Raw genomic sequence first — 24,940 nt, forward strand, 5'->3', positions numbered from 1 at the left:
TATACTATATTTCTTCTTTCCTCTTTACCCTCCACGTGTAGGGTAGATTGCTGGTGTTGATCCTTGTCCCATCAGCCCCTTCCTAAAATCACTAGAGGTTGCTATAAGACTGAAAATTACTGTTCAGGTATCACCTCCACATTAATACGTCCAGTTGGTTAGGTGCAGAGCATTTAATGCGGTGGTAGCAGCTTTCTCGTTAGATATTTTAGGACTTTCCTCTATCCTGCGCTTCTGTGATGCTTATCCGTATCAATAGAATCTCTTGGAAAGCTACCCTGGATGGTAGACCACCCCTTCGGACCTCGGCTCTGACTATCTGAGAAGGTATTCATCCTCGAACATCCCTCATGGACCCTTATGATTAAAACTAACCTCTTCACTTTAACACAGACTCCCCTGATAATGTTCACCCGTCCTCGAACTACTTCATATCCTCGGATTGGGTCTCCGGCCCAATATATACATAGATATATATATATATATATATATATATAGCTGGGCCTAACACCCCTACAGTAGTCCTTCGAAATTCTCCTCTCTAGCTCCTCGGGAAGAAAGGAGGATTTTGATGTCACTACAGTGACCTCGTACCTTGCCACACATCACCCCTGTTTGCGCAGGTATCTTTTTAACTGCACAATGCACGCTCCTGACACTTTGGCATTCGAGACGTGCCTTCATTAAATTCTTGCAGCTCTATGTTCCCCACGTTCTATGGCGCGATGCGGATCCAATAGCTAAGGATTTTATTGGAACTCAAGCGAGAATTTTCCCGCTTCTCACCCTTTCTTTGATATAAATACTATCCAAACACTTCATTCACCTCATTTTAGCACTCACACACTGATCTTGCACTTATTCAATCTACTCATGCTCTCATAAATTCCGAGAGCCTGTCCGAGGATACTTCTCTTCTTTGCGTTAAGTCTTTTATAAACCTTTCCATTTATCTTTTCATCTACTTTTCTTTTCTTCGTGTCTTTTTTCCTCCTCGGCCCTACTATTTTCTCTTTAGCTTCCTAGTACCCTTTTAGTTCCTTCAATCCTCTCTTAGGAATGGGTAGGTTTGCTTACCTAGCAGACTCTGCGGAGAATATAGAGAGCTTTATAGCTCAATATAGAATCCCGTCAGGAGTCTCCATCAGGTACTGCAAGGAAGGGAAATGGCATGAGAAGAGGCAAGAGAGAGAAGTGGTAATCTCGATGATTACCTTTATAGAGGAAGGGATGAGAATCCCTATGAACACCATTACTAGGGATTATCTTAGAGCTCATAGATTAGCTCCCATCCAATGTGCCCTAAACATGTTTAAGATTTTAGGTAGCGTTGATGCCCTTAATGAGAAAATGGGCTTAGGTCTTACCCATCACAATGTCAACTAGATCTATAACTTTCACCATTTAAAGGGGCAAGGGTATTACCTAAAAACTAAGCACCCCGAGGTTAGATTCATCTCATGCCTCCCTGAGTCTAACAAAGGCATGGATTAGGATTTCCTGATCGTTTCAAGGGAGTGGCGCGATGTCCTCCCCTGCTCGACGAGATAGGGGAAACCAGGTGGGGTTTTAGGTCTGGGTTTATCACTTGAAAATCACCCTTTCTTCTTTACATGTTTTCTACCCGTTTGTATGTGTTTATGCTTGCAATTGAACTTTTTCCTTTGATTCGTGCCATTTTTGCTAATGATGTTTTTTTGTTTTCCAAATCATCTTGCAGATAAGAATGCAGCTGTTCAAAATTTCAATCTTGTCAATCAATAGAGTTTAGACAAGATCCTCCAAGCCGAGGTGTTCATTCATAAGGATGGCCAGCTAAGAGCAGCCCATCTAATCTTAGAGTACACCCTGCTCTCATCCAGCTTTTAAGCTCTGAAGTGCTAGATAAAGGCGAGAGACCCATGTCTGCACCAAATCAACATTGCGGTTCCTGGCTTTCTTGTCATTGACCCCATACCAAAGGGCGTGCCAAAAGTAGATTTGCCATTCCTTCGTATTGTTGAGGAAGCAGCCACACCATCACAACCAACCATCAAGGAGGAGGAAGAGGTAGTGGACATCTTTGAATTCGAAGACAATTTCGAAGTCTTCAACTACCTTCAATCCTCAGAAGTCCCTGCCGAGGATTTTGGTCATCTCCCCTCTGCCCAAGTGAGTCAGATACAAGAAGATATGGGGATACAACGCAAACCCACGGCCAGCCTCATAGAGGTGATGGAGTCCTAAATTGGGGGGAAGGCGCCCGAGGTGGGTGCTTAAGCTAAACTCCCCTCCCTTCCCACTCCTTATGACCCCTAACAAGAGCTTGTAGATAAGAAGAGAAAGCGAGAGCAGAAGGGGAAGGACGTGATGGAAGAGGGCCAAGGTGCCCTCCCTAAGGAGAATGAGCCTAAAAAAGGGGCCAAGGTAGCTAAGATTACCTAGACAAAGTCCTTGAGCAATAGGGCGCCCGGAGACAAGGGATGTGATCTTCTCGCTAGGGTTGCAAACTAGAACCCCCCTCTGGTACTAAATGGATCCCTTCTTCCTACGAATTCATCAATCAGGGACTTTCAAAAGGGAAAGGTCGGGTATGTAGCAGATGCTGTAGAGTAAGCTTTGCTACTACCCGAGGACATGGTTGATCTGAGGACCATGAAGAAACACAAGGTGCTTTTAAGTCTAAAGAAAGACCTTGCCATGGTAAGCCTTTCAAGCTAAGTTTTTTTTTTTTTTTTTTTTTTTTTTTTAAATACTCACTGTCAAGTTTCCTTTGCAGGCTATTCAAGCCACTTTCAGAGTCGAGGAGTTGGTGGATATTTCCCACCGACAAATGAAGGATGAGGAAGACAAGGGAGTTGTTGCTGTTGAGGCTTTTAAAGTGGCTGAGAAAAGGTTAAAGGAGTCAAACGCCAACCTCACCAAGGCAGAAAGGGGTAGGAAAAGTGCTAAGGCAGCACTAGATGGGGCAGAGAGGCAGACTAAGACTTAGCGCAAGCAACTCTGCCTGACTGAGGATGAGCTCGCTGTTGCTAGATAGCAAATCAAGTTGTTAAAGAAAAAACTGGAGGATGCTGAGAAAGCCAAGGATCAAGCCGAACAAGACGGCTACGATGTGGGGGTAGCTAAGACCGATGAGGGTCGAGGTCTTAGGGGTGTGTAGAGCATACTGCCTCCAAGTGTGGAATGAGGCCCTTAACCTGGCAGGGGTTGAGGCCTTTTCAGCACTTAGGAGAGCGGAGAATGTGTACTATCCCCTCGCAATCCGGGCGCTAGGCTCCTCAGCCTCCCCAGATGATGCAACCCCCAACGTTACAAGCCCTATTGAAGAGGCTTCGTCCAAGGACCCTCTTTATTCCAACAGTCCTCAAGAAGTGGCAGAGCAAGCCGATCCAGCTGATAAGGAAAAAGAAGCCTTTAAGAAGGTCGCCCCTGAGATGCCAAAGCCCTCAGACGCATCCAAAGATTCTTCCAAGGAATGAGTGATTTCTCAAAACCTAGAGTTAGTTTTGACAACTCTCCCTATTCCTGCCAAGGAAGACCCCATAGGTAAGGGTCCGGCATCCTCGATAGCAGCAACCATCCAAGCCACCAAGACTCCAAAAGACAAACTTGTAATAAAGATGAAACCATGAATTATCTTTTTTTTTTTTTTTTTAGTTGTTGTTTTTGTTCCTAAAACTTGTAATTTAGTTTGATCTTTTGTAATCAACTTTGCCTCTTCCTAAGGCTCAGATCAATGATAATTATAAGTTTTTCTTTTATATTTGTGATGTTTGTGTTGATCTTAACATAGTTTCTGTCTTATCTAACACTTAACTAACTTGAAAATGAGATATAAGTCCATTCATGTATATAAATGGTAAAGCACCCATTTATGTCAGGCTCCATCTAACTCTTTTTCCATTACTAAGTTTAAGGAATTGGATACAATAATCAACTCTTAAATAGATCATGGATATACTTTCAAATGCTTTAAGTGATACTCATGAGCATGCAATTGATCATGTCACTTCGACAATGATCTTTACCATTTATTATGGCTGGCTCTGTTTGATACTTGAATAAATAACAGAAAGCATTAACTTACTCAAGGTATGTGGTTCGAGGAACCAAACATAACTAGGTTCTGTTTGATACTTAAAAAACTGTCATGTAGTATTAATTTACCTATAGTAGGTGGTCTAAGGAACCAGACATAACTATGGTTCTGTTTAACACTTAGAAAAATGATTAAAAGATATCAATTTACTCAAAGTATATGATCCGAGGAGCCAAGCATGACCAATATTCTGTTTGATACTTAGAAAACTGTTATGAAGTATTAATTTACTCATAGTAGGCGGTCCGAGAAACCAGACATAACTATAGTTCTGTTTAATATTTATAAAAATAATTAAAAGATATCAATTTACTTAAGGTAAGTGATTCGAGGAGCCAGACATGACCAATGTTCTGTTTAATATTTAGATAAATGTCAGGAAATATTAATTTACCCAAAGCATGTGGTCTGAGGAGTCAGGCATAGCTAAGATTCTGTTTAACACTTAGAAAATTGTCATGTAGTATTAATTTACCTATAGTAAGTGGTCCGAGGAACCATACATAACTATGATTCTGTTTAACACTTAGAAAAATGATTAAAAGATATCAATTTACTCAAGGTATGTGGTCCAAGGAGTTAGGCATGACCAAGATTTTATTTGATACTTAGAAAACTGTTATGAAGTATTAATTTACCCAAAGTAGGTGTTCGAGGAACCAGACATAACTATGGTTCTGTTTAACACTTAGAAAAATGATTAAAAGATATCAATTTACCCAAGGTATGCGGCCTAAGGAGTCAAGCATGACCAATGTTCTGTTTGATACTAGATAGATATCAAGAAGTATTAATTTATCCAAAACATGTGGTCCGAGGAGCCAGCCATAGTTACAGTTCTGTTTAAGACTTAGAAAAATGATTAAAAGATATCAATTTACCCAATGTATGTGGTCCGAGGAGCCAGGCATGACTAAGATTCTATTTGATACTTAGATAGATGTCAGAAAGTATTAATTTACCCAAAGCATGTGGTCTGAGGAGCTAAGCATAACTAAGGTTTTGTTTAATACTTATAATATCAATTTACCCAAGGCATGTGGTCCGAGGAGCCTAACATGATCAAGATTCTGTTTGATATTCAAACAAATAGTAGGACGCATGATGCATAATGTAATAAACCAAAATATGGTAAAGAAAGCTTTCATTAATAATAATACTTTCTCAAGTTATTTACATTCCAAGGGTGTGGTATAACATTTTCATCTAGATCTTCAAGATAATATGCACCTATTTCAGCCATTGATGTGATGCGATATGGCCCTTCCCAGTTGGGCCCTAGCTTTCCCTAGGCTAGGTTCTTGGCAATACCCAAAACCTTTCTTAATACCAGGTCTCCAGGCACTAATGGCCTTAACCTTACATTTAAGTCGTACCGCTGCTTGAGCTTGTGTTGATAGTATGCCAGCTGAACCATAGCATTTTCCCTTCGCTCTTCAATTAAATCTAAACTTTTCTCCAATAGCCCATCATTGCTGCTCGAAGTAAAAAAGCTTGTCCTCAGCGTTGGGAATCCTGTCTCTAGAGGAATCACAGGCTCGACCCTATAAGTCATTGAAAATGGGGTCTTTTTAGTGGACTTTCGAGGTGTAGTACGATACGTCCAGAGAACGTGCGGAAAATCTTCCACCCATTTTCCCTTTGCATCATCCAACCTCTTTTTGAGCCCACTCACTATGACCTTATTGATAGCCTCGACCTATTCATTCCCCTATAGATATGCCGGGGTGGAATATTTATTTGTTATGCGCAGGTCACAGCAATACCTCCTGAAGGCTTTATTATCAAACTGAAAACCATTGTCTAAGATGAGTGTACGAGGGATTCCAAACCGAGTGACAATATTTTTCCAGATAAATCTCTTGGCATCCATATCCCTGATATTTGCTAATGGTTCAACTTCAACCCATTTGGTGAAGTAATCTATACTGACCAGCAACCATCTCTTATTCCCTGCTGCCTTAGGGAAGGGTCTAACAATATCCAAGCCCCATTGAGCAAATGACCAAGGGCTAGACAGAGGATTAAGGGACTCCTCCTAGTTGATGAATGTTTGGAACAAATCTTTAGCATTGATCACATTTCTTCACATACTCGTGTGCTTCCTTTTGCACATTTGGCCACTAATATCCCTGGGTGAGGGCCCTGTGAGATAAGGATCTGCCTCTAATGTGGCTTCCACAAACCTCTTCATGTAACTCTTTTAGAAGTAGTTCAACTGTTTTAGGGTGTATGCACAGCAAATATGGTCCAGAAAAAGAGCACTTGTACAACTTTTGATCCTCAGATAGCCAAAGCCAAGGAGCCTTTCTCCATAGCTTGTTGACCTCGAATTTACACTCGGGCAAGATATCTTCCTTAAGGAATAGCACAATAGAATCCATCCAGTTAGGACCCACCCTAATTTGATGAATATGAACCACGTTTCTCCCTATTTCAGTAGGTTTACACAAGTCTTCCACAAGGATCACCCGAGGTAAACTTTGTGCCGAGAAGGCTACGAGCGTGGCAAGAGAGCTAGCATGTGTATTTCTACTTCTAGGGATTTGCGATAAATTAAAAGACTCAAATCCTAACTATAAATGTCTAACCTGGTTCAAATATTCCTGCATTTTGAGATCTCTAGTTTCCAACTCTCCCCCTACCTGGCCTATAACCAATCTCGAATTTGAAAACATTTCCACTTCCTTTCATCCCATTCTTTGAACTATAGTCATCCCTACCAATAGAGCCTCATACTCGGCCTCATTATTGGTGACCGAGAAGCCCAACCTTAAGGATTTCTCAATAATGATCTTCTTAGGATATATAATAACTAGCCCCACTCCAGACCCTCTTTGATTCGTTGCCCCATCAACGTGTACTCTCCAGGGTAAAGGCTCTTGTAGGGAGACTACACCAACCGATTTTCCATCCATATTCTTCTTTTCAACTTCTTCTTCCAATGGAGATTCAGTGAACTCGGCCACCAAATCTGCGAGAACTTGACCCTTGACAGAGGTGCGAGGCATGTACTTTATATCAAAAGCCCCTAGGATTATTCTCCACTTGGCAATTCTTCTAGTGTAATCAGCACTCCGAAGAAGTGATTTAAGCGAAAGTTGAGTTAAAACAACAATTGTATGAGATTTGAAATAGTGGGGAAGCTTACGTGTAGTATGCACCATTGCCAAAATGGCCTTCTCTAGTGGTAGGTAACGGATCTCGGCCTCATGCAGTAACTTGCTCACATAATAAACTGACCTTTGTACACCACTATCAACCTGTACAAGCACTAGGCTCACTGCATGGGAAACCACAGCAATGTAAGTAAACAAACCTCATCCACCTCGGGCCTTAACATAATGGGTGGCCGAGAAAGGTATTCCTTCAACTGCTGGAAGGCCAAGACACACTCCTTGGTCCATTCAAATCCCTTCCACTTGTTCAACAACTAGAAGAAAGGCCTACATCTATCTGCTAACTGAGAAATGAATCGGTTTAGAGCAGCAATCATCTCTGTCAACTTCTGGACCTCTTTGGGATTCCGAGGTGGCTGTAAATTGTTAATTGCTTTAATTTGATCAGGGTTGACTTCAATTCCATGATGAGTAACCATGTACCCCAAGAACTTCCCTGATCCAACACCAAAAGAGCACTTAGAAGCATTAAGTTGCAGTTTGTGTCTCCTCAAGATCTCAAAGTTATTCCTGAGATCGTTAATATGCCTGGATTCCAACTTACTCTTAACCACCATGTTGTCTATATAAATTTCAATGTTTTTTCCTAGCTATGACTCAAACATCCTGGTCATCATCCTCTGATAAGTAGACCCTGCATTCTTTAGATCAAAGGACATCACTTTGTAGTGGTAATTCCCAATAGGAGTAACAAAAGTTGTTTTCTCTTAATTATCCAAAACCAAAGGTGTCTGGTGGTACCTTTGAAAGGCGTCCAGAAAGCTCATCCAAAGATGGCCTACAATGGCATCCACCAACTAGTCTATTCGAGATATGGGGAAAGGATCCTTGGGACAAGCTTTATTCAGATCTGTGAAGTCTACACATACCCACTTCCTATTCTTCTTTTTCACTACTACCGTATTAGCCAACCACTCAGGGTAGAACACTTCCTTGATAGCCCTAGCTTGCTTAAGCTTGTTCATCTCTTCCTGAACAGTATCAGAATGCTCTTTAGATGAGCGCTAAGGTGGTTGCTTCCTAGGGGGACAGCTAGGTTGACATTTAGATGATGACAAATGAAGTCTAGATCTACCCCAAGAGCTTAATAAGCATTCCATGCGAACACATCAACATTCCTCCTTAGAAATGCTAACAGTTCTTCCTTCTCTCGAGGAGGTAACTAAGCTCTGACCTGAAAAAACTTCTCCGGATCACCATCTATAACAATTTCCTCCAATCTCTCACACTTTGCCCCTTCTAACACCACATCCGTAGACAAGACTGAGATCCTTGACTGTTATGAGCCTCCCTCAGCGGAGACCGAGGACTCAACTACAGGCTGATGCGTAATTGCAAATACCAAGCACTACCTAGCCATAAACTAGCTCCCAATTAGTTCCTCAATCTGATCCCCGGAAAAATACTTAACTTTCAAATGCAAGGTGGACGAAACGGCTCTCAAGGCATGGAGCCAGGGCCTTGCCACAATGGCGGTGTAGGGGGAATAAGCATCCACTACAATGAAGTCCACCCTCACTACCTCTAAACCTGCCTGCACGGGCAGTCTAATCTGACTTTTTGGAATGACAACTTTCCTATCGAAGCTTACCAAAGATGAATCATAGGCCGTTAAATCTTTAGGCTTTAAGTTCAACCCATTGTTTAAGTTAGGATAAATGATCTCTACACCGCTACCTTGATCTACCAACACCCTCTTCACATCATACGCTCCTATCCTGAGGTTGACCACTAAAGTATCATCGTGCGGCAAAGTATCATCGTGCGGCTGTATAGTTCCAATCTTATCCTCATTCAAAAAACTCAACACCGGTCAGATCTCCACCCTAGCCCTCTTCGGCTCAGAATTAGAGTCCTCAACGATTGGCCGAGCTACAGACATCATCCTAGAGGGATGAGAACTTGTCCTCCTAGGAGTAGCAAAGATGACATTAATTGTGCCTAAAGGGGGCCTTGAAGAAGCATTCCCTTGAGCCCCTGACCTTGCTTGGTCTCCTTGCCCATTGGGCCGATACAAAAACTGTTGTAACATTCCATCTCTGACCAATTGCTCCAGATGATTCCATAGAGTTTTACAGTCCTCGGTGGTATGCCCTCGTTCTTGATGGTAATGGTAATGAAGACTTTGGTTGTACCTCATGAGGTCTCCTCCCATCTTGTTTGGCTATTTGAAGTATGACTCATTCTTGATCTTTCCCAAGACTTGATGTACTGGCTCTTGAAACACCGTATTAACCACCTGAGGAACTGTAGACCCAAATTGCCCAGCAAAATCCCTTCGGGGCTTGTTATTATTGTATCTGTCCGACCTAAAATCCCTCATGTCCTGAGGGATAACCTTAGCCTTTCCCTTCCTTTGCTACTGGTATTCCTTAACCCACTTATACTTGTTAATACGGTTCATAAGCTAACGCATACTCCTTATTGGCTTCTTGGTCAAAGACTTTCTCAAATCATGCTCGACGGGCAGGCCGACCTTAAAAGTCTTTATAGCCATGTCATCAAAGTTCCCATTGATCTCATTGAACATCTCTCAGTATCTGTCCGAGTACGTTTTCAAGGTCTTCCCTTCTCGCATGGACATGGACAACAAGGAATCTAAGAGCCGAGAAACCCTATTGCATGTAATAAAACAAGATCTAAGCGTCTGGGTCAGCTCCTTAAAGGAATCAATGGAACCTACACCTAAGCCATCAAACCACCTCATCGCCATAGGCCCCAAGCTGGATGGGAATACCTTACACATCAAGGCCTCATTCTTGGAGTGCACTGCCATTCTCTGGTTAAAGTGGCTTACGTGCTCCACAGGGTCTGTTCAACCATTGTACATGGTGAACGTTGACTGAGTGAACCGCCGAGGAAGTCTCCCTCCCCCAATTCTGCGCTTATGGTGGTAGTTCTTATCATACGAGAAAGACTCACTAGGAGAAGTCCTTGATTTGGGTTTATAACTATCATCCTCTTCATCATCAGAAGAGAAGTCAGAATTGGAGGGAGTTTGTCTTCGCCTTTCGTGGTGCAACTGGAGATTGACTTCCTCTTTAAGTGATCAATCTCCAGTTGCATGGCCTTAGTATTCCCCTCATGAGAGAGGTGGCTTCCGCTTCGAGACTTGCTCCTGCTAGTATGTGTGGTATGTACATTAACTTCCTGGTCCCTTCTTCGCTCAAGATTAACAAAATGATCTTAACGTTGGAATCCCATAGATTCCTTCAAACTCGGACCTAAACCTACCATAGTTGAACGTCAAACTCACTAAAAAATAAGAATTTTTCACAGACAACGTTAATTGTAAGGACACAATTTGGTTCCCAAATCCAAAGGATGGATGAACTTAGGCCCAAAAAACCCAATGAATTTGTAGAGAGTGGGTTGAAAAACTGGCTTTAATGAGTCAAATAACAAGTAAAGTGGATCCAGATGACAAGAAAATGAAGATAGACTTGTTTAATCTAAAAAAAATTGTCCTCAGCATAATCCGAGGAGATTAATTCTTATATATTTCTTCTCAAGTTTGATTACAAGTTCAATTCTCGATGGCTACAATGTTTTCCTCTCAATTTCTTGATCTCCCTTCGTCAGGGTCTTTTTTCTGTTTTATACTATCTTCCTTCTTTCCTCTTTACCCTCCATGTGTAGGGTAGATTACTGATGTTGATCCTTGTCCCATCAGCCCATTCCTGAAGTCATTGGAAATAGCTGTAAAGCTAAAAATTAATGTTCAGATGTCACCTCCATATTAATGCGACTAGTTGGTTAGATGCAGAGCATTTAATGTGGTGGTAGCAGCTTTCTCTTTAGATATTTTAGGACTTCCCCCTATCCTGCACTTCTATGATGCTTATCTGTATCAATAAAATCTCTTGGAATGCTACCCTGGATGGTAAACCACCCCTTCGGACCTCGGCTCTGACTAGCTCAGAATGTATTCATCCTCCGACCTCCCTCATGGACCCTTATGGTCAAAACTAACCTCTTCACTTTAACACGGACTCACCTGATAATGTTCACCCCTCCTCAGACTACTTCATGTCCTCGGATTAGACCCCCGACCCAATATATACATAAATATATATATTGCTAAGCCTAACATCCCTACACTTTACATGAAAATAGTAATATTTTATCATGCAAACAATGAATTAGGTGTGTGCATTCAACTCGCCTACCCAACTTGACACTTTGAGTTCGTTGGTTAGGTTAGGCTTTTAAAAGCTTGGATTAAGCCCAATTTGAGTTGTTCCAATCTAGGTAACCCATCGAACTTTTGCTACAAATATATATATATATATATATATATTAATGTAATTTTGATCTTGTTTGGTAACTTATTTCCAAAACAATTTTCAATTTTTTAAAGACAAAAAAAGGTGGAACCAACCAAAAATTGAAGATGTTTAACAACTTTTTTTCTCAAAATAATTTTCACCATAAAGACAATTTAAAAAATAAAACTGTGTTTTCAATCTTCATTTATCAGTTTTGAGTGACAATATTGTAATAAAACCAACTCTTTTTTTTTTTTAATTCAATTTTTTCTCCTTCTCCCCCAACCCCCCCCCCCCCCTAAAAAAAAAATTAGTCTTCTTTCTCTCAGGCTTAGGCAAGACACCACAAGAACCACTGGTTTTGTTTGCTAATGGAAAAACAAAGAAAGTATTTCCAAATTGCCAAACACTAAAGAAGACACAAACCGACTCGAGAGAATTTGATTTGACTAGCCTTCACACACTCCTCGACAGCGGGCAAATGATGGGTCCAAGATCCATAGATCTAGGTGGATCTATGCCACAACCCACCAACATGGCGGTCAATATAAGAACCATCATAGATTTGGGTTAACAATAACACTATGTTTGGTTTGAGAGGAAGAGGAGTGAAAGGAAGAGAAATTAAATCTTTTCTGCTGTTTGGATGGCAATAGAGAAAATAAAAATGAGCTAAATTTGTTAAAAAACCTATCACTTGGATCCACATTTTTCCCTTTCCCTTATTTTTTTTTTCTCCTCTTCCATTCCCTTTCCTTAAACCAAACATAGGGTAAATATTTACTCTAATTTAATTTATTACTGGATTCTCCTACACATGAATCTATTGTTGGAATTCCATTTTAACTCCAATATGTATGAATTATTGTTGAAATTGATATGGGCATGGATCTGTTATTGGGTATGGTTAATTCCAATTAGCATTATTACCCATTGGAATTTTTGTAAAAATATGAGAATGAAAAACAAAAATCCAAAACATATTGAAAACAATGCCTAACAAGTTTTTGGTTATAAAATCGAGTTTTGAGGGGGAAAAAAAAAAGTTTTTAAAAGAGAAAATAATTTTCAACAACCAAAAAGGCTCTTAAATTTGCTAGTTTGATTTATTTTGGATTTCGAAATTTTATTTAAAATTGTTAGTTTGATTTATTTTGGCATTTTGAAACTTAGTTTTAATAAATTTAAATATTAGAGTTAATGGTGTAAACAGTAATCAATTATTAAAGAATGGGCTTAAATATCATTGCACACCTTATGATCACTCCACAAGTACAAATTTCTTGTTTAGTGTGGAGACAAGAGCCAAGATTCAAGTATCCAGGAGGAAAACTCCCACACATATATACTTAAATTATACTAGAATATAATTTTTATCTTGTATAAAAAGAATTTAAAAACAATGAGCTTAAATAATTGAATAAAAATTCAAAAATGCTTTTATTAAGCTTGACAAAATGACCTTAACACATGGTTGAATTAGAGATTACTCAATCCCAACAAAAATCAAAAAACAAAACAAAAAAATAAATCTAAAAAAAGAAAAACAAATAGATAAATATAAAAATAAAAAGGCTTTTATATATATATATATATATATATATATAAAAGGAAGTGGTGTCTTAATTTTTGGCCTATTCTGCTTCCAGCCCATGAGACACTCTAGAAATCCTATATATATATATATATAAAAGGAAGTGGTGTCTTAATTTTTGGCCTATTCTGCTTCCAGCCCATGAGACACTTTAGAAATCCTATGTACCCATAGCATGACGGATAAAACTTGAGACCTCTGAATTTAAAGCACATCTTTTAAGTACATTAAACTCACAGGTGACCTCAAGAGGTTATTTTAATTATAAAAAAACCCCCCATGCATATACAGAGGTAGTGTCCTAACTTTTGGCCAAGCAATCCACTTCTGGCCTATAAGACACTCCAAAAATCCCATGGACCCATAGCATAATGGATAATAGTTGGAACCTCCCAATTTAAAACACATTTTTTTAAGTCCATTGAACTCATGAGGGACCTTGAAAGGTTTTTTAAATTATAAAAAGACCCCCCAATTAAGAAGATAGGGTTATAACAAATAAGTCTATTTTCCACATGAATTAACATGTGAAATTATTCAACACAATGGGAGAAGATATATTTTACATACACACTATTTGCTTCGATAGAAAACGTTGTGTAAAGATAGTTTTATGCATTTTCTAATGTTTGGTAACATCAGAAGAAAAAAAGAAGTTAAAGAAAACTATCTTCAGTCAGCATAAAAAAAATATGATTTATTTTTTAGAGATTGTTTTCCACTTTTTTTTTTTTGGAAAAAAAAATAAAAGCTAAATAAATGAGGTTAGAAGATTGTTTCCTAACTCATTTAAGGTTACTATCAAAGATAGGAGAATGAGATAGTTTTATAAAATATACTTTTTAGAAAATGATTCATTTTTAAGAAAACATTAACGTCGAAGCAGACAAAGCATAACTCCTAATTTCAAAGAGTCCCCATAGTCACTCAGACCCAAAATGTCCCTATAGTCGCTCAGACCCAAAATAGATTACTTATCTTTTCAAGCACTTGATTTTTCCCTTCGGTGTATGTTAGGACCCGTCTCACACACACACAAGTAATTATAGTGAAGAATCCTTTAGAGTGAACCCAAGATGCTAGTTAAGAGCGTTGAATTCAAAACTTCACAAATCTTATGAAGCCATAAGAACTACTAGAACAACCTCTTAAGGTTACAATAGATTTAAAGGGGCTTATGCACACCACTCGTTACCACCAAACGACAAAGCCAGTAGCAGAAGGAGGGACTTGAACCCTCAACCTCAGTCTTGGCAAGGCTATGCTCTACCGTTAAGCTATTGACTTTGGAAGTTCACAACCAACAATATATTTACTCAATATACTATGTTTCAACCCTTACTAATATTTTATTGACTGATATGACTAACACTTTCATAATTAATGTCCAAATAACCGCTGCTTTTATCCTCAATTAAAAATCTGATATAAGACAAGTGATAGTTTAATGATAATGACATATTTTGTGATATTTTTATGCATGAATTTCAAACCAACCCTCCTCCATTATCTACCTAAAAAAAATGAAGGGGGAAGTCTGTCATTTTACACACACATATACATGTATATATGAAGAAGAAGAAAAAAAAGGGGGGGGGGGGGGGAAGAAGTAAAAGTAAAAAGGCGGACTCAGCCCACTAAGGCACACAGTAGACTACCCAGCATAATTGGCATTTTGTCCACAGTAACAGCACCACATTTCTCAGGTCCATAATTTGTTGGGCTAAGGCCGACAACTTTTGAACAACGTTGTTAGACAAAATGATTTTTTTTTTTTTTTTCTTTTACTTATTGGATGAGTCTGCATGCCAGACCACAAGAAAAAGAAAATAAAATGGGACCAAACGACAGAATGACATGCCACTATTACTAATATCAAGAAATATCATGGCCACAACAGTTTTTTTTTATATGTTAAATCATGGCCACAACACTCTGATATACGGTTGTAGCATATTTGTTCCATACGGGAAAGAAATTTTTTAAAGTAAACTAGCCTCATTACACGCCTCGTGCGTGTAATGAAGCTCTTTTTAAAAAAAAAAAATAGTTTTTTTTTTATAAATAGAAACTTGGGGTTTATTTATTTTTTTAAATAATGGGGTAATATTTTTTTAGAAACAGGGGATAGTTTTAATTGTGTAGATGAGGTAATGGGAAGTTTTATAAAACATGGGATAGTTTTCCAAACATGGGTACATTTTTTGTTTTCAATTTGTCAATTTGCAGTTTTATCCTCATTTTTGTTTTTAGGAATAAAAATATTAGAGGTATTTTTTAAAGTCAAAAAGACATTAACTAACTTTCTAAGTCCTCATATAGAAAATGTGATAAAAATAACCGGTTCTAGTTCTTAATACTGTACAGTATCAACCGTTAGGCCAATAATTTAGTACACTTGACTTCTTGAAAAATACTAGTTTAAATACCAGGTTGTTTTAGCTTGTACGATTGTTTCGGCCTATTTTATTTGCTTTGGTTAATCCAAAACTATACATTTTTTTGGTAATTTTTTTTTTTTTTTTAAACTATATATATATAATTAAGATGATATGAGTTTTTTCTTAATAATATGCCATGTAAAATATATACACACATTTCAAGGCACATCAATAATTACTCACACGGAAACATATTATTCCCCTATGTGAAACGACCTCCAGAATGACATTTATAACTTTGAAACGGCCAGCTAATTCCAAACCGATCTGGTTTGAATAATGCATCTCAACTAAGCTAGGTTGAGAATGAACGTTGAGGAGACTCATTGAATTAAATTTTAACATCTTTGAATCTTTTCTTTAAACACCACTGCCACAGGTAGAGACTCCACAACAAACTGCACCCCACCCCACCCCACCCCCCAACTGCTCTCCCTGTCCTCGTTACTAATATATATGTATATATTTAAAAAGCTAAGAACATTTTGTGATCGCCTCAAGCTCAGAAATATACTACAGAGATAGCTGATCCGATCCCCCAATGATTAAAATGTCCAAATCTTCAGTCATGATCCTTCCTCCCCTCCATTTTGCATTAGGGTGATCCACTTCAGGGATTAACACGTCCAACAATAAACCCTTTTCAGAATTTCTGTCTAACAGGTATCGAACCTCAACTAGGTTTGACAAAAGAAATTAAGTCTAAATTTGGGTTGCCTTATTAAGTGGCAAATGGCTAAACATACTCTCTCCAGGGAAGTAAGCTAATGAAAGCAAAGGTCAAGAATATCTTGAACATTATCTCAGGTGGGTAATTGGCCCCTGCTTCCAAGCCAATCACAAGGGAAATGAAAACTAAGATTTGCAAATGGAGCATAGGAGAAACCACTCATTTATTTATTTTTCTTACATAAGTAGGTTTGAATGAAGGGAGAGGAGAGGGAGGAGATGGGATTATTTGAGGAAAGGTGAGAAGATTTGAGGGAATTTGGCAGACATACCTCCTCAAAGGTGAAATTATACAGTGCACCCAATATATTACAACATCTTACATAAATATGGATCTCACCTGTAAGTCCCACTCATAAGACCCACCCTTATGTGAGGTTAGGTACTTCGGCATAATACACAGTGTGCACAGAATAATTTCTCCCCTCAAAAGTTTGTTTTTTCAATTCCCTCAGATTCAGGGAATTTGGAAGGAGAGAATATCAAATTTATTCTTTTTTTATTTATAAATTACATATTACCCTCAACAGTTTGTTATAAATATTAATAACCCAGATCAACCCTTCGCACTTATCTCTCTAAAAATGTCAAATACTTAAAACTAATCTTTTCGTCTCCTTTCCACTCTACAACCAAAGGGCGGAACATCTACTCTCCTATCATTTACTTTTGAAAGCATCTCAACAAAGAAGAGAATAGCTGTTCCCTTTTTCTCCTCTTCCTCTTTCCCCTTATCCTTTCATTTCTTCTCTTCAAACTCTCAAACATATAAGTCTACGATCCAACAAGAATGTAATGATTCTAGGCAAGAAAATCAACAAAGATGCCTGAATGTTGATTACGTCATATGTTGAAACAGTCTGGAATGAAAAGAAGGTCGGAAGCCACACATATATCACTATCGACTCTCAGTATTGTTTCTTTTTCCTTTTATGTTTCTGGGTGAGAGGGAAATACATGGGCGGGGGATTTTGCATACCTATGTGACAAGCTATAGTCAAATCCAACTTAAGCTGAGGAAGGAATTCAATGCACCAAGATTCAAGGGAACTGATCATTGAAAGGCCTTTTTTTACACCCCCCTTTTTTGGAATTTATGAAAGGAAAACATACCTTTACCAGCTGCAACAATCTCTGCAGAAAGAAGTTTGGGCACGTCATAAAGCATCCAAACCCTATATTAAATTTTACCGATGCTGCTCTGATTAAAACTTTAGTTTGCTAGCGTCCACACCTCAAGCTAAAAAAGTGAAGAGGGTTAGTTGGCAGATAGTAACAAATAGATACAGTTTAAAAGCCGAACACTCAATAAATCTGTATCAACAAAACCAACAGAAATTGATATTAGACCATAACATGCCTATATGTGTTCATGAAAACTTATGCGCTAAATCCAACACTTCTAAACATATAAAGGGTGACAGAACAAAACTAATAATGAATCAAGTTAGTACAATATCTAACTGAAATGAGGGAGAGTAACAGATTGATCACCTAAGTTGAGATATGCGACACCATATACACGTTTACCTCAGTCAGGCCTGCTGCATCTTTTTAATGACCTCTTTTCCGTTTATAAGAATGGTAGTCTTCTCCTCCATCCTCATTGGATCCACTAACCATCTGCCACCTGTCATGACTGAGATCATCAGTACTCTTGTGCGAGCGTCTGGAGGTGTGACTGGTCTCCTTCCGTTGCTTTCTGCGATCACTAGAAAGACTTTGGTCCAAACCAGATTCTGCATGGCTGTGACGTTTGTGATTTTGCCGTTTGATGTCAGATCTATTTCTCTTCCTTTCAACCTCTTTTTCTTTGTAAGTTTGATGGTGACTCCGACTAGAATCACTTCCGCATTTATCCCTTCTTTCACTGTGCTTCTCGGAGCTTGTATGGTGGTGTACATGCCTCTTTTTACTATGCCACTTTGGGCTACTGGGCATATCTTCTACTTCTGAACTTGATCTCTCTGTGTGATGATGTGACCTCAGATCCCTAACAGCAATTGAGGGATGAGATCCCTTCTCACATCTTTCATCAACCAAGTTGTTATCATGTACATAATTATCACGCTGATGTTTCTTCTGTGACCTCTGAGTGAAGCTGTCCTCAGAGTAACTGACACTCCTTTCCCTGTTTAAAGAAGATTTACGGTCATGTGATCTTTCTGTCTCATTATAGGGACCCCTCTTACTAAAATCATCATTTTCATAATCATCACGAGATAGTTCTCTGTTGAGCAAAGAAATAGCAATAAAAATTAGGACAAATATATAAATTAAGGATCAATGCCAACAGTATCTATCCTAAAGACAATAAATAAGACAAAAGCTTAAAACATCTCTTTTATTGCAGAAAAACATTTACAGGTAAGAAATTCTGTCTGTGTCTTCCATGCATAAGTTTTTGTGTTTAATAAATTTAGAGACAGAGAGGGAGTTTACATCCAAACTTATATCTTCAAATTTCCACCCAGGTTTATTAGCTATCAATTAATAGAAAAACTTTAGTTTATCTGGGCATGGAGGGTGAGAGATGATCCTTACAGCCCATCCCTATTTGCAGCCTGATAGCAGGTCGTGAAAATGTTGGTTAAAGAATATTGAAATGAAAAAAAAAAAAAGAGTAATAACAATATGAAGGAAGCTAATTCCAAATAAATAACCACCAAAAAAAAAAGGGAAAGCAAAGAAAATAATCACATAGCCAAGGAGCGAAATGTCAATAAATGCTTTCTATCCAAATTATTATAGCCTAATATTATTAAAGAATTACCTCCTCATATTCTCATTTGAGATCTTCCGTCTCTTTTCAAAATTTTGAAAATCCACAAAGTCTTGATTAGTTTGATGTAGTTCTTCAATTGGCCCCCGTGGAGGTGCCACACCTCCCATTGGCATATATCCACTGCAAAATGATTCAGTGTCAAATTTTAAATGATCTAATGAATCAACCAGAATTTTTCATGCGAGGACGTTGATCAGAACCAGTACATTGCAAACAGCATTCAACAAAATATAAATTGAACTTGCCTGTATGAAGGAAAGCCACCATACACAGATGGCATATAATTAGGTACGGCATAAGGGGCAGCTGGGACCATGGCTGCATTGAAGGGCATCATCCCAGCATTGCCATATATGTTCCCAAAGGGCCTGATATGGGGGAAGGAAGTTCCATTCCAATATGGTGGTACATAACCCTGAATGACTCCTGGAAACATAGCACTTCCTGAATCACAAAAGAAGGTTAATATCAGAGACATACTTTGGCAATACAGATTCTTAGGGGAATGTAAAAGTATATCAAGACCATACCTCTCTGAAGCAAAGGATGTGGACTTGAAGCATCTGGACAGTCTCGTATGAAATGGTCTGGCGAACCACACATGAAACAGGTACGGTCCCCCTGATTCCAACATTGTTGCTTGGATCAGTTCAAAATGGAAAACAGAAAAATATAAGCTTTGTTGAAGGAGAGTTGCTTAAAATGGTTTGATCATGTTCAGAAGAGACCGATTAATGCACCAATGATAAAGACTAAGTTGATTTAAGTTGAGGGAACAAAAAAAGGGTGGAGAAAGGGAAAAAAAAGTAGTAAAAAATGACGTCTTTTATTTTATTTTATTTTGCTAATAGTAAAAAAAAAATGACATGTCAATTGAGAAAGCAACAGAGAGTATGATTTTAGATAGAATAGAATGGCCAAAAATAATACACTTGGCCTAAGTGATGAAGTGGAGAGGTGCATTAAGAGAATTGTGTGATTGCACATGTTAAGTTGAAGAAATTTTTTATAAGACAGCTATGAGACCAACTATGCTCTGTGGTACTGCTTGTTTGGTAGTTAAGAAACAATATATTAATAAAAATGAGTGTAGTTGAAATGCGAATGTTAAGGTGGATAAGTTTAATGACATGGAAAAATAGGATATGAAATGAGGAAAGTCGCATTTAGATAGGGGGCGACTCCTATTGATGAAAAGATGAGGGAGAGTCACATGTGATGGTATGATCAGGTGCTGAAGAGAGCAATTGATGCACCAGTGAGGAAGCATAGGTTGATTCAATTTGAGGAAATGAAAAAAAGGTAAAGGACGATCTAAAAAAAAGCATGTCAATTAAGAGGTAACAAAGAGCATTACTATGGATGAAATAGAATGACAGAAAAGAATACATGTAGTTGAGGTCCTAAGGATCCAAAGCCGACTCCAAGATTTGGGGACTGAGGCTTGGTTGTTATTATTGTTGTTATAGCTTGGTAATAATCCAAATGAGAACGAATTTTGATGCAATGCAAATCTCAACTTTAGAATCATTATAGGGAATCATATAACATGATGAGTAGTATTTTTTTTTTATAAGTTCATAGCATGTGATAAGTTGATATTGGCCACCAATTTGAGCCAAAGTACCAAGAAAAAAAAGTTGGCATACGAATTGAAACAAGCAAATGGCCACCCCACACCCCCCCCCCCCAAAAAAAAAAAAAGAAACATGAAATGAAAACGGCAACACAATTTGGCTTAAACAAATGCAAAAGACTTTTATGTGAAAGCGTTGGTACAATCTTATAAGAATGGTAAGAGTAGATGGACTGAAAAAGTTGGCATGCAAATTGCAACAAGGGAATGGACCCAAAAAATAAATAAGCAGAGAAAAATACAACAAAAACACCAACACAATATGGCTTAAGATAAATACAACATGACTTTGAGATGAAAACGTTGGTACAATCATATCAGCAGAATCAGAGTTGATGGACCAAAAACAAAGGTTCATGAGCACAACATTTAGAACTTCACAAAAACCCACCAAAATATTCTCAGAGTCCGGAATCAGATTCTTAAGTAACTCCTATTCGGACCCCCAAGCTAGGCATCCCAAATTCTTAGTCCATAAGGAAGCCACTTATGCCCCCCATAGAATGAAAGGATTTAATTGTGTGTAGTTGTTGAAAAACTAAAAAGATTTTCACTTGGTAACATATAACGAATGCAAGTTTTTTGTGAAAACTAGTACCTTTCTGTATCTTCCAGACTCCATAAAAGGCTTGTCTCCACCTGCAATTTTACCATATGAATCAGAATGAAAAAAATATATATATATATATTGGAGATGGAATCTTAAAGATGTTTGCAATGAGGCTACAAAAACACCGTAGATGTAAATTCTACCTGCAGCATTATTAACCCAAAATCCCTTCTTTTTCTTCAGACTGGATTCAGCTGTGGTAATATCAGAAATAGAAAAATTAGAGCAGCAGAGCCAGTCCCAGAGTAGAAATAAATACATGCAGACAATAAATATCATAAGGAACTATCAGCTGGTAACAGTCATTCAGAATGCAGCTCAAACACATTATTAACAGTAGGAATATCATAATTAGAGAATTTGCCAAAGAATGAGGTCACAGAATTTTGATAAGATCATACCTTCCTCGTGCATGGCCAGACTTTCCCCTTGAAAATCATCAAAAGCAGCCAAGTCCTCAGGTCTACTTTTGATGTCCACAGGATAATAAGAGCCATGTCGTTCTCCATTCATTTTGTTTATCTTGTGTGACATGGGTGATGCTTTCAAAGGATTCTTCACACCCGAATGATTGAGACCAATGCCACCCATGGATGTATTATTTTTTATCTGTAAGTCATAAGCAGATTCTAACATAATTTGATTGGATCCCCTCCCTGTTGCAGTGGGAGAGTAGAGCTCTGGCTCTCTTTGAAGGATAGTCACACCACAAGAGACATCTTTTGCTTGAATTCCAGATTCACCGTCTGCTTTTGGATTAATAACTAGTTATTCACTAGAATTTAGTAGGTGTAAGAAAGGAAACTTGTATAACTAATTTTCCTACCTGGAGCATATTGACAAAAGGCAGTGCCTGAACCGGGGTTTAAAATTTGAGACTCAAGGAAATGTTCAATTGCTTGCCTAAGAGATACATTTGGTAGTAGATCTTCTACTCGGCATCTGGTAGAAAGACACTTAGGACACCTTCGTTTCTCAAGCAGCACTAGACGAATGCCTGTACCAAAATATACATAAGCAAGGTACAAATATGTCAGATACAAAAAGAAAACAACTGAGGATCACCAAGGCCTCTCAAAAATTGAGGTTGCCTGTAGAATTTTGTAAAGGAAGAAACATAAGTTTCTCACTAGGCTCAAATCATTTTGTTATTTACTTTAGGCAGTTGATAAAAAAAATGCATAAGCTCTGTGCTTCAGTCTATACATTTCAAAAGAAACATACAACTTAAAAATAAAGAAAGAACAATTCGATTTAAGCAATTATAACATGTACATAACAAACCAAAAATAAATAAAAAACTTACATTTCTGACAAAAACTATGCTGGCAGCAAGGTATCATCACAGCCTCCTTGAAAAATGAATCACAGAGAGAGCACTTCAGCTCTGATGGCAAGTAGGCGTTTTGCATGGCCGGAGGATTGGCATCAATCACCCTTTATAATTCCAATGAGTACAAAGAATCAGATATTTGAAACCAAATGACCAAAAGAACTAATAAGGATATGACTAAGTACAGATCCTACCTTTCTAAATTTTTATCTTCTTCAACTTTAAGTATTGACTTTTTCTGGGGCATATTCCCTTCAGCTCCACAATGTGCAAGATCTGCCATTTAAATTTAAGCATAGTAAGCATCAAGCTGCATCTTGAAGATTTTTTAATATACATTTGGACACATTACATACCCCTAGGAATAGCTTCACTGAGGTCACTTTCTTCATGTCTTTGACATCCTTCCGTAGATGGCTTCAAGCATCTGAATAATAAGAATCAATTAAGAAATTTTTTTGTTTGGGGGGGGGGGGTTGTTATTCCAAGAATTAACCATAAGTTTGACCCAACTACAACAATCCTACATAATTAAGAGTTCCACAAAAACAAGTATACCTTGTAAGAGCATCATTTCTCTGATCACTTCCAGTGCATACATTCTTGTCAGCATCAAGGTCCTCTCCAGAAAAGGTCGCCTCAGGAACAGGATACAAGTCGATCCCAAAGTCATCAAAGTCATCCACTTCAACATTCTGCAAAATATAAAAGTTTGACTGAGATGTAGAATCATATAGGTAAGTAAACTATGCAAGCAAAGTGATTTAAATGTTGAGATAAAAGAGAGTAAAAAAACCATCTTAGACATCTATGCACTTTCCAAAAAATAAAACAATGTCGTAAATGTGCACATTGGACTTTCATCAGCACTTGCTCTCTGGCCTCTGCCCTGAAGGTCCTCGAGTCAATCCCAAAATCCCAAGCTTAAAACCTTTGTGTAATTTGCTTCTTAAAAAGATTCTAACATAGAACCCATGGCGTTCAATGTGAAATAAAATAACTATATGATAAATAAATAAACAATACAGGAGTATACCACAAAACATGGATGATGATGACGTGACATGCGCTGTGAAGGGTTGAGTTGATTGTAAAATTCAGAATTTAAGATTTGAGTTTAGATTGAGGTGTGAATTCCCTCTCTCTCTCTCGCTCTCTCTAGAAAATGCAAGTATTAATTTTCTGGAATCAATAAATCTCTTAAAACAAATTATAAGATACGCAGAGAAGAAGCTAAACCATTTATCCATCAATCATCATAAAGCAAGTAATTCTAATCTTTTTGTTGACAGAGTAACTGAAAAGCCTTCCAATGGAAAGCAAATTTGTTGACATACCATTGGAAGAGTAGAATTAACCAACTTTGAGGGCTTGTTCTGGACGTTCTCAATCGTGTTAAAGTTCACCCTGGAAAAAAAAAATATATATATATATATATATATATCATGAAAAAAGAAGCACCAAACAAACATCAGATTTGAAATTTTCTCAGCTACAATATAATATTGCCAAAAAAATTTAAAGTTACACTTACATATTAGAAGGAGCTGATCCGGCAGGCACTCTTTTGATTATCACACTCGAACCACTCGGAATTTGAAATTTCTCATCAGAGTACTCTGAATTAAAATTCAAACAAATTAACAACAATAGATTTTAATAAATAAATAAAAAATGAACGAATACTCTTCGATATTTTTGAATTGGAACATTTTTCAATTTACTATTCTAAGCATGCGATTGATTTCTCGAAAATAAGTAACTTAAATCAAATTCTGCAAAATTTCGAAAAGATTGCTATGAGAGAGAGAGAGAGAGAGAGAGAGAGAGAGAGTTGACCTTGACCGGTGAGGGCATCAGAGAAAACGAGATCGAAGTCTTGGCAGATATCGAGGTTCTTGTGACGAACGATCTTGGATTTCAGATCACGAATCGAAATGGAAGGTCGACCTTCAATATCGACGGAGTCAAAGTCCGGTGAACTCCTGAATTTGAAACGGACAGCCATGGACGAGTCGAATCCCTGAGTCGTTTGAACTCGGATAATGAATTTTTCGTCTTATTACGAATCAGTGAGAGAGATTTGTTCTTTGTGTAAAGAGACAGAGTCCGGAGAATATTATGGTTTCTTGGGGCAGCGGGTTTATACAAAACCTAAATACTGTTTCCCTTTATAAATTTACTATATTGTTCCATTTCCTTTGGCCGTAAGCTAAAGCTAAGGCCTGGATTCTTTTTGGTTGTTACGTGTTTGGGTGCGACTTCTATCCCACACCGGCTCATC

At 38.1% G+C, this 24,940-nt stretch overlaps 2 protein-coding genes across 7 annotated transcripts; both read right to left on the reverse strand.

The window, feature by feature from the left end:
- Positions 1-5,749: 5,749 nt before the first annotated feature.
- LOC115974761 (E3 ubiquitin ligase PQT3-like) lies at positions 5,750-24,940 on the reverse strand. 6 transcript variants are annotated; one of them, XR_004088007.1, is made up of 17 exons: positions 24,496-24,940; positions 24,191-24,275; positions 23,994-24,063; positions 23,215-23,351; positions 23,013-23,083; positions 22,851-22,932; positions 22,630-22,760; positions 22,150-22,320; positions 21,725-22,069; positions 21,467-21,517; positions 21,312-21,352; positions 19,608-19,698; positions 19,323-19,521; positions 19,066-19,197; positions 17,787-18,522; positions 17,406-17,532; positions 5,750-10,940 (listed from the first exon to the last, which is right to left on the reverse strand). XR_004088007.1 is itself a non-coding variant. In XM_031095272.1 (16 exons), exons 1-15 carry the CDS (start codon positions 24,662-24,664, stop codon positions 17,847-17,849), a joined length of 2,451 nt encoding a protein of 816 aa, XP_030951132.1. In that variant the 5' UTR covers positions 24,665-24,940; the 3' UTR covers positions 17,104-17,532; positions 17,823-17,846. The 6 variants fall into 6 exon arrangements, 3 of the variants coding, with proteins under 3 accessions (XP_030951132.1, XP_030951131.1, XP_030951133.1); XR_004088006.1 differs by having other exon boundaries at positions 5,750-10,959; XR_004088005.1 differs by lacking the exon at positions 5,750-10,940 and having other exon boundaries at positions 17,104-17,532.
- On the reverse strand, positions 8,624-9,326 carry LOC115960226. The gene is made up of 2 exons (XM_031079016.1): positions 9,243-9,326; positions 8,624-9,028 (listed from the first exon to the last, which is right to left on the reverse strand). The coding sequence occupies exons 1-2, from the start codon at positions 9,324-9,326 to the stop codon at positions 8,624-8,626; spliced, it is 489 nt and encodes a 162-aa protein (XP_030934876.1).

The sequence above is a fragment of the Quercus lobata genome, chromosome 2, assembly GCF_001633185.2.
Source record: "Quercus lobata isolate SW786 chromosome 2, ValleyOak3.0 Primary Assembly, whole genome shotgun sequence".
Taxonomy (NCBI): Eukaryota; Viridiplantae; Streptophyta; class Magnoliopsida; order Fagales; family Fagaceae; genus Quercus; species Quercus lobata.